General features: G+C 46.9%; 1 protein-coding gene across 2 annotated transcripts in view; it reads right to left on the bottom strand.

Annotated features, from left to right (window-relative positions):
• The window catches only part of sema5ba (sema domain, seven thrombospondin repeats (type 1 and type 1-like), transmembrane domain (TM) and short cytoplasmic domain, (semaphorin) 5Ba), a 340,802-nt gene that overhangs the window by 26,104 nt on the left and 294,347 nt on the right, over positions 1–20,351 (bottom strand). For both annotated transcript variants that reach the window (XM_068034843.1, XM_068034844.1), the window contains exons 17-19: positions 15,197–15,422; positions 14,246–14,464; positions 11,907–12,077 (exon numbers count right to left, since the gene is read on the bottom strand). In XM_068034843.1, the coding sequence (XP_067890944.1) occupies positions 11,907–12,077; positions 14,246–14,464; positions 15,197–15,422 (616 nt within the window). The remainder of the gene's footprint in view (positions 1–11,906; positions 12,078–14,245; positions 14,465–15,196; positions 15,423–20,351) is intronic.

Here is a 20,351-nt window from a genome sequence, read left to right as displayed (position 1 = left end):
ATTAGGTGGAGGGGCGCAATACAAAGAGAAATTAGAGAGGAGCGATTCAGGAGAGTGAAGCAAAAAATAAATGGCAGACAGAAATAAAAGAGAAGCAAAGAGATTGAAGGAGGATATGAGCATGGACGAACAGACAGATCGGTAGAGAGATAGTCACAAGATTGAGTGGAGAGAGGTCATTGTGCAGATATGCAGAGACAGTTCAATAGAGACAGGAAGAAAAAGTGAAAGGCAAATGCAGTCAGAGAAAGAGAGGCAGAAAGAGTGAGAGGCAGAGAAAGGCAAAGAGAAAGGTATAGAGACAGAGAAAGAGAAAGGCATTGCGACAGTGACAGAGAGAGAGTGCCAAAGAGAGCATCAGCGAGCCAGAGAGAGTGCGATAGAGAGTCAGAGCAACAGAGAGGCAGAAGAACATAGGGACATTGGGGAGGCGGTGGCGTAGTGGTATTATCACTGGACTAGTAACCCAGAGACCCAGGGTATTGATCTGGAGACACGGGTTCGAATCCTACCACAGCAGAAGGTGGAATTTGAATTTAATTAATAAATATGGAATTAAAGGCTAGTCTAATGATGGCCATGAAACCATTGTCGATTGTTGTAAAAACCCATCTGGTTCAGTAATGTCCTTTAGGGAAGGAAATCTGCCGTCCTTACCTGGTCTGGCCTACATGCGACTCCAGACCCACAGCAATGTGGTTGACTCTTACATGCCCTCTGAAATGGCCTAGCAAGCCACTCAGTTGTATCTAACCACTACGAAGTCAATAAAAAGGAACGAAACCGGACGGACCACCTGGCATCCGACCTAGGCACCGGAAATGACAACGGCAAACCCAGCCCTGTCGACCCTGCAAAGTCCTCCTTACAAACATATGGGGGCTTGTGCCAAAGTTGGGAGAGCTGTCCCACAGACTAGTCAAGCAACAGCCTGACATAGTCCTACTCACGGAATCATACCTTACAGACAATGTCCCAGACACTGCCATCACCATTCCCGGGTATGTCCTGTCCCACCGGCAGGACAGACCCAGCAGAGGGGCGGCACAGTGGTATACAGTAGGGAGGGAGTTGCCCTGGGAGTCCTCAACATCGACTCTGGACCCCATGAAGTCTCATGGCATCAGGACAAACATGGGCAAGGTAACCTCCTACTGATTACCACCGACCACCCTCCCTCAGCTGATGACTCAGTACTCCTCGATGTTGAACACCACTTGGAGAAAGCACTGAGGGTGGCAAGGGCACAAAATGTACTCTGGGTGGGGGACTTCAATGTCCATAACCAAGAGTGGCTCAGTAGCACCACTACTGACCGAGCTGGCCGAGTACTAAAGGACAAAGCTGCTAGACTGGGTCTGCGGCAGGCGGTGGGGGAACCAACACAAGGGAAAAACATACTTGACCTTGTCCTCACCAATCTGCTTGCCGCAGACGCTTCTGTCCATGACTGTATTGGTAGGAGTGACCACCACACAGTCCTTGTGGAGACGAAGTCCCGCCTTCACATTGAGGATACCATCCTTTGTGTTGTGTGGCACTATCACTGTGCTAAATGGGAGAGATTTTGAACAGATCTAGCAATGCAAAACTGAGCAGCTGTGGGCCATCAGCAGCAGCAGAATTGTACTCAACCACAATCTGTAACCTCATGGCCTGGCATATCCCCCACTCTACCATTACCTTCAACCCAGGAGACCAACCCTGGTTCAATGAAGAGTGCAGGAGGGCATGCCAGGAGCAGCACCAGGCATACCTCAAAATGAGGTGTCAACCTGGTGAAGCTATAATCCAGGACTACTTGCATGCCAAACTGCATAAGCAGCATGCAATAGACAGAGCTAAGCGATCCCATAACCAACAGATCAGATTTAAGCTCTGCAGTCCTGTCACATCCAGTCGTGAATGGTGGTGGACAATTAAACAACTAAATGGAGGAGGTGGCTCCACAAATATCCCCATCCTCAATGATGGGGGAGCCCAGCACAATAGTGCGAAAGATAAGGCAGAAGGCATTTTCAACAATCTTCAGCCAGAAGTGCCGAGTTGATGATCCATCTCAGCCTCCTCCTGAAGTTCCCAGCATCACAGATGCCAGACTTCAGTCAATTCGATTCACTCCGCGTGAGATCAAGAAGACTGAAGGCACTGGATACTGCAAAAGCTATGGACCCTGACAATATTCCGGCAATAGTACTGAAGACCTGTGCTCCAGAACTTGCTGCATCCCTAGCCAAGCTGTTCCAGTACAACTACAGCACTGGCATCTACCCGGCAATATGGAAAATTGCCCAGGTATATCCTGTACACAAAAAGCAGGACAGGTCCAACAGGGCCAATTGCCGCCCCATCAGTCTACTCTCAATCATCAGTAAAGTGATGGAAGAGGTCATCAACAGTGCCATCAGGCAGCACTTGCTCAGCAATAACCTGCTCAGTGATGCTCAGTTTGGGTCGTGCCACGGCCACTCAGCTCCTGACCTTATTACAGCCTTGGTTCAAACATGGACAAAAGAGCTGAACTCAAGAGGTGAGGTGAGAGTGACTGCCCATGACATCAAGGCAGCATTTGACCGAGTATGGCATCAAGGAGCCCCAGCAAAACTGGAGTCAATGGGAATCAGGGGGAAAACCCTCCGCTGGCTGGAGTCATACCTAGCACAAAGGAAGATGGCTGTGGTTGTTGGAGGTCAATCATCTGAGCTCCAGGACATCACTGCAGGAGTTTCTCTGGGTAGTGTACTAGGCCCAACCATCGTCAGCTGCTTCATCAATGACCTTCCTTCAATCATAAGGTCAGAAGTGGGGATGTTCGCTGCTGATTGCACAATGTTCAGCACCATTCGCAACTCCTCAAATACTGAAGCAGTCTGTGTAGAAATGCAGCAAAACCTGGACAATATCCAGGCTTGGGCTGATAAGTGGCAAGTAACATTTGCGCCACACAAGTGCCAGGCAATGACCATCTCCAACAAGAGAGAATCTAACCATCTCCTCTTGACATTCAATGGCATTACCATTGCTGAATCCCCCACTATCAACATCCTAGGGGCTAACATTGACCAGAAACTGAACTGGAGTAGCCATATAAATACCGTGGCTACAAGATCAGGTCAGAGGCTAGGAATCCTGTGGTGAGTAACTCACCTCCTGACTCCCCAAAGTCTGTCCACCATCTACAAGGCACAAGTCAGGAGTGTGATGGAATACTCTCCACTTGCCTGGATGGGTGCAGCTCCAAGAACACTCAAGAAGCTCGACACCATCCAGAACAAAGCAGCCCGCTTGATTGGCACACCATCCACAAACATTCACTCCCTCCACCACCGACGCACAGTGGCAGCAGTGTATACCATCTCCAAGATGCACGGCAGCAACGCACCAAGGCTTCTTAGACAGCAGCTTCTAAACCCGCGACCTCTACCACCTCGAAGGACTACAGCAGCAGATGCATGGGAACATCACCACCTGCAAGTTCCCGTCCTAGTCACACACCATCCTGACCTGAAACTATATCGCCGTTCCTTCACTATCACTGGGTCAAAATCCTGGAACTCCCTTCCTAACAGCACGTGGGTGTATCTACCTCACATGGACTGCAGCGGTTCAGGAAGGCAGCTCACCACCACCTTCTCAAGGGCAATTAGAGATAGGCAATAAATGCTGGCATAGCCAGTGACGCCCACATCCCATGAATGAAAAATAACATAGCGATCAAGAGAGAGAGCACGACAGAGACAAAGTGACAGTCAGAGAGAGAGATAGAGAGAAACAGGGAGAGAGAGAGAACCAGAGAGGCAAAGGGAGAGAGAGCAAGCGAGACAGTGAGTGAGTGAGACAGAAAGAGAGACAGAATGATAGAGGCGGAGAGAGAGAGAGAAAAAAGGGAGAGAGAGGCAGAGGGAAAGAGCGAGAGACAGTCAGTGAGAGACAGAAGGACAGAGAGACATAGTGACAGTGAGAGAGAGAGTGATAGAGAGAAACAGGGAGAGCACAAGGCAGAGGGAAAGAGCAAGAGACAGTGGAGGGTGAGAGCACACGATAGAGACACAGTGAGTGGCAGAGAAAGAGAGACAGATCAAGACCGAGAGCCAGAAAGACAGGGAGAACAAGCACGATACAGTCAACTAATGAGCCACACAAACAGAAAGATAGTGAGATAGACAAACCAGGAAAAGAAAGCAACAGAGGAAAAGAGAGAAGATATTCCATTTAACTTGTCCCCCCCTTGTATACAGGACTTAATGCATAGAATCAGTCTCACTATTTCAAAATTGTTCCTGTTTCTGTCTGCATGGAGCAAAACGCAAGATTCACAGCCAAATCCATTCCAAACACACCTGGCACAAATACTGCAATACACAGCAGAGTCAGGTCACAGCTCAGGACTTTGGGGATGTGAAAGTTAATCAGGATAGATTTCCAGCAGCAGTACTGCTGGCTCGACTGTATAGTTTGAGAACAGGAAGAAAATGCATGAGGGTTTCCATTTATCCAATTACCGGTCTCTTTCTGCAAGAACAAGAGGGGAGTTTCTTGCACATAAATCTTAATTAACAGGGTAATTTGGAAAAGCATCTCATTATTTCTAATAACACACTGACTAGGGAGCACTGGAGCAGTCAACTTGCAGCTTTTCAAGTCACTTTATTGAAGTTGCTTCCTGCAGTGTTCAGTTTTCTGTCACTGCCTGCAGCACTAAATGCAATGGGGTTACTTGTCGCCGACCCTTTGATGGCCCCAGCTGGCGTTAGGAACCCTCCGAGAGGGAATGATGAGCCCGAATCTATATCTTTACTGGATGGTCGAGCTGTCACACGCGACCGTCACGCTAGATCAGCCATGATACTCATTCAATGGCCGAATAGGCGCATGGGTCTAAATGGTTTACTCATAGTTTCCAGTGCTCCGAGGTTTAGAGGAAGAAAGACCTGCATTTATATCGCGACTTTCATGACTGCAGGACGTCGCATAGCACTTCACAGCCAATTAAGTATTTTTGAAATGTGGTCATTATTGACATGTGGGAAACGCAGCAGCCAATTTGTGCACAGCAAGCTCCTACAAACAGCAACATGATAATGACCAGATAATCTGTTTGTGATGTCAATCGGGAATTGATATTGGCCAGGACACGAGGGATAACTCCCCTCCTCTTCTTTGAAATAGTGCAATGTGATCGTTTACACCCACCTGAGAGGGCAGACGGGCTCAGTTCAGCATCTCATTAAAAAGACAAGCTCGGATGATGCAGCGCTCTCTCAGGACTGCACTGGAGTGTGAGCCTAAGATTCTGTGCTCAAGTCTCTGGAGGAGGATTTAAATCCACAACCTTCTGATTCAGAGGCAAGTGTGTTTCCAACTTGTTACCATCAAGTCAGGGGATCAATGCTGGTTCAATGAAGAGTGTAGGAGGGCATGCCAGGAGCAGCATCAGGCAGACCTCAAAATGAGGTGCCAACCCAGTGAAGCTACAACACAGGACTACATGCATGCCAAACAATGGAAGCAGCATCGAATAGAACTAAATGATCAACAACCAACGGATCAGATCTAAGCTCTGCAGTCCTGTCACATCTAGTTCTGAATGGTGGTGGACAATTAAACAACTGACAGGAGGAGGAGGCTCCACAAATATCCCCACATCAGTGCTAAAGACAAGGCTGAATCACTTGCATCCATCTTCAGCCAGAAGTGCCGAGTTGATGATCCATCTCGGCCCCCTCATGAGGACCCCAGTATCACAGATGCCAGTCTTCAGCCAATTCGATTCACTCCGCGTGATATCAAGAAATGGCTGAAGGCACTGGATACTGCAAATGCTATGGGCCCTGACAACATTCTGGCAATAGTATTGAAGACCTGTGCTCCAGAACTAGCCGTGCCCCTAGCCAAGCTGTTCCAGTACAGCTACAATACTGGCATCTACCCTGCAATGTGGAAAATTGCCCAGGTATGTCCTGCACACAAAAATCAGGACAAGTCCAACCCAGCCAGTTACCGCCCCATCAGTCTACTCTCAATCATCAATAAAGTGATGGAAGGTGTCATCAACAGTGCTATCAAGCAGCACTTGCTTAGCAATAACCTGCTCAGTGACGCTCAGTTTGGGTTCCGCCAGGGCCACTCAGCTCCTGACCTCATTACAGCCTTGGTCCAAACATGGGCAAAAGAGCTGAAGAGGTGATGTGAGAGTGACTGCCCTTGACATCAAGGCAGCATTTGACCGGGTGTGGCATCAGGGAGGCCGAGCAAAACTGGAGTCAATGGGAATCAGGGGAAAACTCTCCACTGGTTGGAGTCATACCTGGCGCAAAGGAAGATGGTTGTGGTTGTTGGAGGTCAATCACCTCAGCTCCACGACATCACTGCAGGAGTTCCTCAGGGTAGTGCCCTAGGCCCAACCATCTTCAGCTGCTTCATCAATGACCTTCCCTCCATCATATGGTCAGAAGTGGGGATGTTTGCACAATGTTCAGTACCATTTGCGACTCCTCAGATACTGAATTAGTCCATGTCCATATGCAGCAGGACCTGGACAACATCCAGGCTTGGCTGACAACTGGCAAGTAACATCCACGCCACACATTACCAGGCAAAGATCATCTCAAACAAGAGAGAATCTAACCATCTCCCCTTGACATTCAATGACATTACCATCGCTCAATCCCCCACTATCAACATCCTGGGGGTTACAATTGACCAGAAACTGAATTGGACCAGTCACATAAATACTGCAATTACAAGAGCAGGTCAGAGGCTGGGAATCCTGCGGCGAGTAACTCACCTCCTGACTCCCCAAAGCCTGTCCACCATCTACAAGGCACAAGTCACGAGTGTGATGGAATACTCTCCACTTGCCTGGATGGGTGCAGCTCCAACAACACTCAAGAAGCTCGACACCATCCAAAACAAAAAAGCTGGCTTGATTGGCACCCCATCCATCACCTTCAAAATTCAGTCCATCCACCACCGATGCAGAGTGACAGCAGTGTGTACCATTTACAACATTCACTGCAGTACCTCACCAAGGCTCCTTTGACAGCACCTTCCAAATCCACGACCACTACCACCAAGAAGGATAAGGGCAGCAGATACTTGGGAATACCACCAAGCAAGTACCCCTCCAAGCCACACACCATCCTGACTTGGAACTATATCACCGTTTCTTCACTGTCACTGTCAAAATCCTGGAACTCCCTCCCTAATAGCACTGTGGGTGTACCTACATGACATGGACTGCAGCAGTTCAAGGCGGCAGCTCACCAGCACCTTCCCAGCGTCAATTAGGGATGGGCAATAAATGCTGGCCTAGCCAGCGACACCCACTTCCTATGAAACAAAAGTCAATATACTAAGCCATGGCTGGTACTGGAAACCCTGAACAATGTTGCAGATTGGGGAGTCACCATGTTGGTCCACTGACCTCGGATTTCCATTAGCAGTGCTAGGCAGAGGCCAGCCAAATGCCCACAGTCAGGAGAAATAATCGCAGGCTACTTCAACTTTCTCCTAGCAGTTTCAAATTGTCATTTGGTGGTGGCTTGAGAGCTGTTTGCCGGCTATCCTAACAGCTGGGGTTTGTGCACAGAAACTTGGAGTGTGGGGTTGGTTTTGGAGATACCTTAAAGAGGGAGGGTCCGACGCTCAAAAACCTTGAGAAATCAATGCCCATGCCAGATGGCTAATGCCTGTCTTGGGTTTAAATGACAAGAGATGGGTGGTCCAGAGGGTTAGCAAACTCTTCTAACGCCTCTAGGTCCTGTGTTTGCACCCAGCCCTGATGGATGGATAAAGCAACAACAACAACAACTTGCATTTATGTTTCATCGTTCATGTGGTGAAATGTCCTCAAGGTACTTCACAGGAGCGTTATCAAATGAAATATTAGGACAGAGGACCAAAAGCCTGGTCAACGAGGTAGGAGTTAAGCAGTGAGAGAGGCAGAGTGGTTTGGAGAGGGAATTCGAGCTTAGGGCCTTGACAGCTGATGGCTTCCCTCTCTGCTGTTCATGACAGATCTATCTGAGGTGAATTGGAGCCTTCTAAATCTAGTGCCAGGCTGGTTTCATTATTAATTGGCAAAGATCTACAAAGTTGGCCGGAGTGGAAAACTGGAAATATCACCACTGATGTCAACTGCTGTCCGAGGTTTGACTTCGGGCATATTGTTGGGGTCCAGTGGTGTTTTCTGTATCAAGCTAATCCTGTACCTGACCAGAGACAGCTCAATATTGACACAGTGCCAAGTAGAATGGGCCTATTGTGTGACATCAATTGCATGACTTCATGATGCCATAAAACTCTGCACCTTCCAGTCTTGGTTCGGTGCTGGCATTCTCACCTCTAAGACAGTAGGAGCAGGCGTCGCCCATTTGGCCCCTTAAACCTGTTCCACCATTCAATTAGGTCACGGTTGATCTGTATCTTAACTCCATTTAGTCAGCTTGGTTCTATATTCTTTAATACCCTTGCCTAACATCAATCTATTAATCTCAGTTTTAACATTTCTATTTGACCCTGAGCCTCAACAGGTTTTGGAGGGAGAGAGTTCCAGATTTCCACTACCCTTTGTGTGAAGATGTGCTTCCTAACATCACCCTTGAACGGCCTGATTTTAAGGTTATGCCCCCTTGCTCTGGACTCCTGTACCAGAGGCAATTGTTTCTCCCTATCTACCCTATCAACTCCTTAAATCATTTTAAGCACTCATTTAGATCACCTCTTAATCTTCTTTACTCAAGGAAATGAAAGCCATCTGCAATCTGTCTTCATAATTTAACCCTATTAACCCTGGTATCATTCTGGTCAACGGTTGATTCTTAACTGCCCTCTGAAATGGCCTAGCAAGCCACTCTTGTCAAGTGCATTTAGAAATGGGCAACAACCTTGCTAGCGAAGCCCACATCCCATGAAAGAATTAAATAAAGCTATGCTGCACCCCCTCCAAGGCCAATATATCATTTCTGAGGTAGCGTGCACAGACTGAATGGGGTCGAACCAGACTTTATATAACTGTAACACAACTTCCACTTCTTTGTTTTCCAGTCTCCTTGAGATAAAGGCCGACATTACATTAGTCTTTTTTAGTTACTAACAAATCCTTTAATCATTTTGAACACCTCAATTCAATCATCCCTTAACCTTCTATAGTGATGGAATACAAGCCTAGCCTGTGCAAAGTGTTCCAATCCCTCGTGAGCACAACAATTCACCCAACAAGAGATGGTTTTACTGCCATGTAAGTGATCTAAATGGAACATGCATAGTGTGACAGTTATAGAGAGGCAATAACAGGCTTGTTTGTGTCGATGAAAGCAGAAAAGCATTGTGCCAAGGGACTGGTGGCACGCACAGAGAATCACACTCCACTTAGGTGTTTAATTTTTTTTCCAGAGGTGTTTAATTTTATCCTCAAATTAAATAGGGACAGTACAAGAAGGGGAAAAGAGCTCAAACCAGCAAGTGGCATAATATCGGACCTGGTGTCACAAAGTTCTTTGCACTAAGAGCAACTAGAATGTGGAATGGGCATATGAGTGGAAATGAAAAAACTCCTGGAATGTCTGCGATGCTGTGATGAGCAGACTGTAGATTCCTTCCGATAGTGAACCATGATGAACTGAAAGGCCCTTTGCCTTTTCCAAGGCTTCATCCCCACCTGGGTGACTCTGGAACACAATCATGCAATGTTCATGGGCTCCCTTCAAGCTTTCTGTGACCAGTGCTTCAGCGAGAATATGATGAACATCTTTATTTTAACTTCATGCTTGATTGGACCAGTTATTTTGGTGGTGCTCCCCTTGAGTGGGGAAACACGTTAGGAATGAACTCTTTTTGTGGTATTGTGGAACTCAAAGCCGCTGCACTGATTCAGTCATAATAAGTGTTGAATGGCTTTCCTTAGCCGAATCTGCCATGTGATATGCTGAGGCCACCTGTAGTGGTTACTATTGCTGCGATCTCTCCCCCATTCCCCATAAATCGGCAGAAGGCCACCGTGTGCAACTCCCCAAGGCTTCTTCGACAGCACCTTCCAAACCCGTGGCCTCCCCCATTTAGAATGATAAGGGCAGCAGGCAAGTGGGAACACCATGGTACGGGGTTCGTTGGTGTGGTTGCTAAATTTGCTGAGGACACAAAGATAGGTAAGAAAGTAACTTGCGAAGAGGGCATAAGGGGGCTACAAAGGGATATACATAGGCTAAGTGAGTGGTCAAAGACCTGATAAAGAAGTATAATGTGGGAAAGTGTGAAATTGTCCACTTTGGCAGGAAGAATAAAAAAGAAGCATATTATCTAAATGGTGAGAGATTGCAGAGCTCTGAGTTGCAGAGGGATCTGGGTGTCCTAGTGCATGAATTACAAAATGTTAGTATGCAGGTACAGCACATAATTAGGAAAGCTAATAGAATATTATCGTTTATCACGCGGGGAATTGAATACAAAAGTAGGGAAGTTATGCTTCAGCTATACAGGGCATTGGTGAGATCACATCTGGAGTACTGTGTACAGTATTGGCCTCCTTATTTAAGGAAGGATGTAAATGCGTTGGAGGCTGTACAGAGACGCTTAACTAGACTAATACCGGGAATGGGAGGCTGTCTTACGAGGAAAGATTGGACAAGCTAGTCTTGTATCTGCTGGAATTTAGAAGAGTAAGAGGCGACTTGATTGAAACATATAAGATCCTGAGGGGTCTTGACGGGTAGATGTGGAAAGGATGTTTCCCCTTGTGGGAGAATCTAGAACTCGGGGTCACTGTTTAAAAATAAGCCCATTTAAGACAGAGATGAGGAGAAATTTTTTCTCTCAGAGGGTCATGAGTCTTTGGAATTCTCTTCCTCAAAAGGCAGTGGAAGCAGAGTCTTTGAATATTTTTAAGGCAGAAGTAGATAGATTCTTGATAAGGGGGGGGGGTGGAAGGTTATCGGGGGTAGGTGGAAATGTGGAGCAATCAGTTCAGCCGTGAACTTATTGAATGGAGGAGCAGGTTCGAAGGGCCGAGTGGCCTATTCCTGTTCCTAATTCATTTGTGCGTATGTACCACCACCTCCACGTTTTATGTGCTTCAGCAGTGGCTCAGTTGGTAACACTTCCACCTCTGAGTCATACGGTTCCAGGTTCAAGTCCCACACCAGGGCATGAACATAAAAGTCAAGGCCAACAGCCCAGTCCAGTCCAGTCCAGTGCAGTGCTGAGGGAGTGCTCCCAATGTCGGAGGTGCTGTCTTTCAGATGAGAGGTTGAACTGAGGCCCCATCTGCCTGCTTGGGTGGATGTAAAAGAACCCAAGGTACTGTTTTTGAAGAAGAGCAGGGGAGTTGTCCTGGCTAATATTTACCCCTGCAATCAACATCACACAAAACAGATTATCTGGTCATTGTCACATTACTGTTTGTGGGAGCTTTGCACATACTGGTTGCTGTGTTTCCTACATTACAACAGTGGCCACACTACAAATACTTTATGGGCTATAAAGTGCTTTGAGATGTCTGGTGGTTGTGAAAGGTACTATATAAATGCAAGTCTTTTTCTTCGTTCAAGTCACATACCATTCCAAATTGGTGCATATATACCAGCCACTCCTTCACAGTTGCTGGGTGATCTTTCTGGAACTCCCTACCTTGTGGGCGCACCTTCACCACTCAGACTGCAATGGTTCAAGGAGATGACCCACCACTACCTTCACAAGGGCAAAAAATGCCAGCCTTGCTGCTAATAATGCCCACATCCCAGGAACTAATAAAAAAAAAAAGCCCCCCCAAATTATCTTTTAAATCAATGGAAGTAATCCTCTCATGTTCTTTCGGAGCAGAGAACAGGTTTGAACCTTCCAATAATTTCAACAGATAACAACATGTCTTCATAATCTCCCGTCTGAACGAGGCAGAGTAAACAGCCTACCTTCACAGGCCTGAGTGTTGCAGAGAGCTTCCTCCGTATGCAGCCCAATACAGATGTCCCCACTGTTAGCCGGCATTGGATTGGTGCAAGTCCGTGTGCGCTGGTAGTGTCCACCTCCACATGTTGCCGAGCACAGGGACCAAGGAGACCAGCAGGACCAAGCTCCCTTAACTGAAACCACAATCGTGTGAAAGAGCGAGGTTAAAATTAGTCAAGGTACCCAAACCCGTAAGCCCTATAACCCGGTCAGTGGCACTCTCAGTCAGAAGGTGGTGGCTTCATAACCTCACTCCAGAGCCATGAGCACAAAAATCTAGACTGAACTGTTGGATGAGCTGTTAAAACAAGGCCCTGTCTGCTCTCACAGGTGGATGTAAAGGAGCCGACCGCCATTAATTTGAAGAAGAGCTGGAGAGTTTCCTCCCAGTGCCCTAGCCAATATTTACCCCTCACCCAACAAGAAACAGATTATCTGGCTACTTACCTCAATGCTGTTTGTGGGATCTTGCTGTGCCTAAATTGGCTTCCGTGTTTCCCACATTACAACAGTGACTACACATCAAAAGTATTTAATTGGCTCTAAAGCACTTTGGAACGCCGTGAGGAGGTGAAAGGCACTATATAAATGCAAGTTCATTCTTTTCCTCTACAACCTTCTCCCCTCCCGAAGGCACCACCACACGGGTGCGAGCTAGGGTATGTTTGCATAGTCACCCGCTTCCCTCTGGTACCTGTCCAGAGACAGCATTCTTCATGCATGAGCTTATGAGACTGCATAGACTATTTGGCTGCAGGGGACAGCACCTCACACTTTCTAGAAACAGCTCAACAGTCAACGAACAACCACTGGGAATGGGAACCCAGGCTGGTTCTCCCTCTCTCCATTCCAGTTCACCTGAGGCCAATTGCAGAACCTCTATGTAGTCATGCGATCATAAACGCCAGGCTGAGACAGGCTTGGGCTTAAATGGGATTCCCTATGTGGCCGAATAGTCTAACACTCATAGTCAAAGCTCACAGATGAATAAAGACCTCTTTGGCAAGGTACTAGGGGAAGACTCTGCAATTGTATCTCAATAGTCGTCAATTCCCTGAGGAGAGGAACAGCTGGGAGGAATACAAAGAAGGGAAGGGAGAACTTGCATTTATGTCGCATCTAATCCCAACCGCAAGATATCTTGAAGCCCCTCATAACCAATGGGTTACTTTTGAGTTATTGTCATGGTTGTTAGGTAAACAAATGCAGTAGCCAATGTGTATACAATGAGATCCCATAAATGGTCAAATGTTGCTTGAGGGAGGAACGTTGAACAAGGCACCAAGAGACACTTGCTCTTCCTCGAATAGTGCCACGGGACCTTTCATTGGAAGAGGGAGACAGCCTAAGTTTGAACTGGGTCAAAATCCTGGAACTCTCTTCCTAACAGCACTGTGGTTGTACCTTCACCACATGAACTGCAGCAGTTCAAGAGGTGGCTCACCATCAACTTGCCAAGTGTGACTGGGGATGGCCAATAAATATCAGCCTTGCCAGCGATACCCTTCTATTTCTTTCTCCCTCAAGCATTGATATAGCTTCCTCTTAAATACATCTATGCTAATCACCTCAATTACTCCATGTAGTAGTGAGTTCCATATTTTCAACACTCTCTGGATAAAGAACCTCGTCCTGAATTCCCTATTAGATTTATTAGTGACTATATTATATTATGGCCCCTAGTTATGGTCTGCTCCACAAGTGGAAACATCTTCCCTATGTCTACGCTATCAAACCCTTTCATAATCTTATAGACCTCCATAAGATCATGCTTCTCTTTTCTGATAGTTGTACCCTCTCAGTTCTGGTATCATCCTTGTAAATCATTTTTGCACCTTCTCCAGTACTTCTATCTCCTTTGTACAATATGGGGAGCAGAACTGTGCACAGTCCTCCAAATGTGGTCTAAGCAGGGTTCGATACAAGTTTAACATCACTTCCCTGCTTTTCAATTCTATCTCTTTAGAAATGAACCCCAATGTTTCATTTGCCTTTTTTATGGCCTAGTTAACCTGTGGCACTACTTTTAGTGGTTTCTGTATTCGGACCGCCAGATCCCCTTGTTCCACTACTTCATTTAGACTCTGATTTTCCAAGGAGCATGCTTCCTAACAAAATGTACCGCCTCACACTTATCAATATTGAAATTCATTTTCCAATTACATGACCATTTTGCAAGCTTATTAATGTCTTCCTGTTTTTTGTCAAATGTAGCTCAAAATTAACTCTACTCTTTCATTTGGTGTCAACTGCAAATTTTGAAATTGTACTTCTGATTCCTGAGTTCAAGTTGTTCATTTACCTGGGCAAGGCAACTGGTTACAGTCCTCGTACTCAACATCAGCTCCTGTGCAGATCAGGCCGCCGTTCTTGGGCTCAGGATTGTTGCAGCTCCGCTTCCTGGTCCGAAAGCCCATCTCACACTCTCGAGTACAGGGTGACCATGGCAACCAGGAGGACCAGCCGCCATTGACCCTACGGAGAGACTGACGGCCGAACTTCAATAGGTCATCGACAAGGGCTGTGTGGAGAGAGGGAGAGAAGGCACAAAACAGGAGCACATGTTACATTATGGAGTAAAACATTTGCTGCATTCCCAACTACTCATCCACTCCAACAATCCAAAGTGTTACTCTGGATGAGATGAGCTAACTCCTGGAATCTCCCTGCTCAATAAAGTTCTAAACTACAACAAATGTACATACATATTTTTAAGAAGTCTTCTGCATTAAACTCAAAAAGCTCAACACCAACCAGGACAAAGCAGTCCGCTTCACTGGCAGCCCATCCACCACTTTAAACATTCACTCCCTCTGCTACCGGTGCACTGTGGCTGCAGTGTGTACCATCTACATGATACACAGCAGCAATTTAGCAAGGCTTCTTTAACAGCACCTTCCAAACTTGTGATCTCCATCACTTAGAAAGACAAGGGCAGCTTAGGCAGCACAGCAGTAGCACCATGAACTCTCCAAGCCATACACCATCCCGACACGGACATATATCGACCATTCCTTCATCATTGCTGGGTCAAAATTTTGGAACTCCCCACATTACGGCACTGTGGGAGCACCTTCAGCACACGGACTGCCGTGATTGAAGGAGTCCCACCATCGCCTTCTCAAGGGCGATTAGGGAGGAGCAATAAATGCTGGCCTTGCCAGCGATGCCCACATCCTGTGAACGAATAAAAAATAGGTTACATGCCTTGGCTCCACAGGCAATGTTGGGGCAGCTTCCCCTCTTGACTTACAGTCAGTGGTGCAGGCGGTGGTGCCATCTGCAGGGCAGAAGCGGCTATCCACCCTTTTCTTTCCAAGCTGTAGATCGTGCGGGTCTGCCAGGGGTGCTCGGCAGATATAACGGAACCGCTGCTCATGACGGGCTCCATTCTGACTGACGTTGACTGGCATCCAGGGTGTCCAAGGCGTGTTCCTGCGTACCTCAGGGCAGGAATCCACATTACAAGTCCTGTGCTCCTGCAGAGAGCGAGAGACAGAAAAACAGGGGCAATGAGGCATTGGTAAATCAACAAAGATGCCTTTACCACAAACCCCCCTTCCAATACGATGCTAACTCTACGACATCACTGGTGGTAAATGCTGTTTTCTTTTCTGTCATCACAAATTACATGTTTTTAGAATTGTAAAATGATAACAGTATAGATTGAGTTCAACTGGCTCATTGAGTCCGTGCTGCCCCTTTCAAAGAGAAATCCAGTTAATGCCATTTCCCCACTCCTTCTCCATATCATTGAAATACTTAGCCCATCAAGGAAGGATGTGAGGGTCCTTGAGAGGGTGCAGAGGAGATTTACCAGAATGGTATGAGAGGTGATCTTATTGAAACATATAAGATCCTGAGGGGACTTGACAGGGTGGAGGCTGGAAGGATGGTTCCACTTATGGGCAAGACTAGAACTAGGAGACACAGTTGAAAAATAAGGGGTCACCCATTTAAGACAGAGATGAGGAGAAATTATTTCTCTATGGAATTCGCATCCTCAGAGAGCAGTAGAGGCTGGGTCATTGAATTTATTCAAGGCTGTGCTAGCTAGATTCTCGATAGACAAGGGAGTCAAGTGTTATGGGGGACAGACAGGAAAGTGGAGTTGTGGATACATTCAGATCAGCCATGATCTTATTTGAATGGCAGAGGAGGCACAAGACACCGAATGGCCTACTTCTGCTCCTAATTCATATGTTCACATGGTTCCAGGGATGAGGGATTTTAGTTACCAGAAGCTGGGGTTGTTCTCCATGGAGCAAAGGAGGTTCAGGAGCAATTTGATAGAGGTGTACAAGATTATGACACACTTAGATAAGGTAGACAAAGAAAAACTGTTCCCATTAACTGATGGTACAAGGACTAGGGGACACAGATTGAAGGTTTTGGGCAAGAGATGCCGGGGGAATGTGAGGAAGAACTTTTTTACTCAGCGAGTGGTAATGACCTGGAACTTGCTGCCTACGAGGGTGGTGGAAGTGAAGACGATGAATGAGTTCAAAAGGAAGTTGGATGGGTACTTGAGGGAAGTAAACTTGCAGAGCTACGGGGATAGAGTGGGGGAATGGGACTGACTGGATTGCTGTACCAGCAGCCAGCACAGACTTGATGGGCCAAATGGTCTCCTTCTGTGCCGTAATGACCCTATGACTCGAAGTATTTATCCAGTTCCCTTTTGACGAGTACTACTGAAGCTGCATCTACAACCCTATCAGGTAGCGCATTCCAAATCCTAACCTCTCATTGCGTACAGCACAGAAAGAGGCCATTCAGCCCATCGTGTCTGTGCCAGCTCTTTGGTAGAACTATCCAAACAGTCCCATTCCCCCTGCTCTCTCTCTACAGCCTGTAAATCTTTTCCCTTCAAGTATTTATCCAATTGTATTTCAAATGTTGCGATAGAATTTACTTCCACCACCTTCCCAGAAAGGCCACTTGACTCAGCAACAGTCTCCTGGTGTTGCACCAGGAGTTTAAAGGTTATCAGCCTTGATTAGGGTTACCAAACCTCCAGTTTGCCCTGGAATCTTCAGGAATTAAAGGGTTAAACTCCAGGCCACAGCTGCAAGCAAACCCAGGAGACGAATCATGGAGGCATTAATGGTTTTAATTTTCTTTGAGCACCTTTGTTTAATAGTTGTAAGATTCTTGACTCACAGTCAAGAATCATCCAATCGAGTACTGAAGAGAATGTTCAATGGGAAGACTGTGCACGGTGAGGAAAGCCATGTTGGTAGGAGTGTGGGGGGGTGGGGCAGTTGGAAGCAGGAGGTCATGTGACAAACCTCCAGGAATATGTTCAACCAGAGTTGGCAACCCCAGACTCGATGCACTATCATGAAGGTAATGCCTCAGAAACACGACGAGAAAGTATCATTACCCATCAAACAAAACTTGACACCGAGCCACCTAAGGAGATATTAGGGCAGATGACCAAAAGCTTGGTCAAAGAGGTAGGATTTAAGCACAGCCTTAAGGGAGGAAATGAGAGGTGGAGAAGTAAAGAGGTTTGCAAAGGACATTCCAGAGCTTAGGGCCTAGACAGCTGAAAGCATGGCCACCATTGATGGGGCGATGGATACTGAGGACTTACAAGACGCTAGAACTAGAGGAGCACAGAGATCTCAGAGGGTTGTGGGGCTGGAGGAGGTTACAGAGGTAGGGAGGGGGGAGGCCAATTAGAGACTTGAAAACAAGGATGAGAGTTTTAAAATTGAGGTGTTGCTGGACGGGCAGCCAATGTAGGTCAGTAAGCACAGTGTGATGAAGAATGGGACTTGGTGCGAGTTAGGATACAGGCAGCAGAGCTCTGGATGAGCTAAAGCTTAAGGAGGATGGAAGATGGCTCCATATTCCTTGATACCCTTACCTAACAAAAATCTATCAATCTCACTCCTGAAAGTTGCAATTGTCATCAAGCATCACAGCCTTTTGCAGCAGGCAGTTCCAGATTTCTACTACCCTTTGTGTGAAAAAAGTGTTTCCAAGCTTCCAATACTCTAGCAAATTCCAAAACATGGAGGATGGATTTAAGTGCAATCTTCCAGTCATGAAAGAACACTCATTGTAGTTTTTTTTCAAGATATCATATTGAGGAAAAAATCTAATTCCTTCTCATTCTGCAGAAAGCTAGCATTATGAAGCATATGAAACAGATAAAAATGTAAATTTGATTAGAAGGTGTGAAATGTGCTTTCAATTACAATCAGTGCAGCATTTGGAGACTCTCATAAAGCAGACTGGAAACACAGCATCCTGTTCAGAGACTGAACCCTTCGACACGGATTATATTTTATGAAAAAATAACAACTCAATTAAGGGGAATACCGAACAGATGTGATACATGGGCCCTGGTGGAGAACCCAAAAGAGCTGACACTTAGCTGACCCTAACCCACGGCTTCGTACATCCCGCCTTCCCTCAGCACCCCGCCCCCGCAACCCCGAAACAGCCAATTCCCTTGTGTGACTTTCAAAATATGTGAGATAAGTGTTTTTCTACCAAACCACAGCTAGAATGGTTTCTTGCAAATTCTCAGACCTGATCACACTGGAACAGTTGAGATTATTGGGATAAATGGAGAGCCCGTTGAGAATTTCCTTCCAATCTCGTTGCTGTCTAAACATGTTACTCAGTATTTACACCACAGAAACAGGCCATTCGGCCCGAAAGGCTCATGCCAGCATTAATTTTCACACAAGCCTCCTCCCATTCCCTAACATCTAACTCCATCTATATATCCTCCTAGTCCTTTCTCCCTCACGTGTTTATCTAGCTTCCCTTAAATGTATCAATGCTACTCACCTTAACTAATCCTTGTAGCAGCGAGTTTCACATTTTAACCACTCTCTGAGTCATAGAATTTCTCCCAAATTCCCTATTTGATTTATTAGTGACTATCTTATATGTATGGCCCCTAGTTTTGGTCACCGCTCAGCCTTCTCTTTTCTCCTGACTTGCCTATTGGATGCTCTATGGCGAACGTACTATTGACACGAGACCAATAGGTCGCTCATGTCTGCGATATAAGGATATTTGCAAACGAGACCTGGAGTTGACCGGGATCGGAGTTGATGCATGGGGAAGTCCTCGCTGCTGACTGGAGTTCCTGGAGAATGGCAGTCAGGAAGGGCGTGGAAAAAGCAGTGGACAAAAGGAACGACCAAATGTCGGGAAAGAGGAGCCCGGCGGAAGGAAAAAAAAAATCAGTCGACCTCAGGCCAATGATACGCATCTGTGACAGCTGTGGAAGGGATTGCCACTCACGCGTCGGCCACAACAGGCCACGTTGAACTCAGAAGTGACATACACCCTGGGTGCAGTCCATTATCTTCCGAGACAGACAGATGCCTACTTCTGCTATTGGATTTGAAGTAAAACAAATAGTTCATGGTCAGCAGCTAAAAGGCAGTAGGAACTGGAAGAGGTTAAACATAAAGCAGTGAAGACAAACAAGGATTTCCGTTTGTTTCTTTTACCTTGTTTAGCTATCGATGCATTCTCTTCAGCTTTTCCCAGTTCTGACAAAAGGCCATCAAACTGAAACATTAACTTGGTTTTTCTTTCTCTGCAAATGCTGCCAGGGGCAGCAGCAGTGAGAAACAGCCCGCCCACCCCAGGCCAATCAAGGCCCTTAAATGGCCAATTAACTGCCACTTAAGGGGCTCCTCCCGCCACCGGTGTTATTTTACCAGCAGCCAATGGGTGCCTTGGCCCCCAAAATGCTGCCAGGTAAACCCTGGCAGCCTCCTTGCAGGCTGAGGGAGGCCTACTGATTGGGCACCCTGTGCCCCATGGAAGACCCCAAACCGACCCTCCCTCCCCTCCACTTGCCTCACCGGGGCCCGGCTGAGTGGCCCCGGCGAGGCCCAAAAAAACAAAAACTTACCTTTTTCCGGGTCGGGCGTCCCTCTTGCTGCTGATGCTGGGTGCAGTCCCTGCAGTGGCCACCGCTCCCAGTGATGCTGCTAGGACTAAGAGCTGCTGGCCCATTAATTGGCCGGCAGCTCTTGGAGGTAGGACTTCCTGCCTGAAGGAGGTGGAAGTCCCGACCAAGTCCAATTAAGGGCCTGGGGAGTGTAAAATTCTCACATGGCTCCCCAGGCCCGACGGAGTTGGGCTTGGCCCCCCCCCTGAATTTTTGGCCAGGTCTTCCGCCCAACGTTAAATTCCGGCCCACATCTTTTATTGTAGTTTCCCATCAAGTTTCTCTCCACTAACTTTATTCTCGTTTCTATGGGCAATATGTCACTTGCAGGTCAAAGGTCAGGTGCCAATGACATCTTTCCCTAGGGCTCTGTAAAAAATATCTGTAATTGGGCAGCTAGAGGCACCAATGCAAACTGTTGGACCAGCCAGACTCTCCCACGAGCAGGAACCAGGCCTCACACTTTGGAGGGATA

This window comes from Heterodontus francisci, chromosome 7 (genome assembly GCF_036365525.1).
Source record: "Heterodontus francisci isolate sHetFra1 chromosome 7, sHetFra1.hap1, whole genome shotgun sequence".
In the NCBI taxonomy this organism is placed as follows: domain Eukaryota; kingdom Metazoa; phylum Chordata; class Chondrichthyes; order Heterodontiformes; family Heterodontidae; genus Heterodontus; species Heterodontus francisci.
The sequence above is the reverse complement of the archived record's forward strand: the minus strand, read 5'-3'. Positions and strand labels throughout refer to the sequence as shown.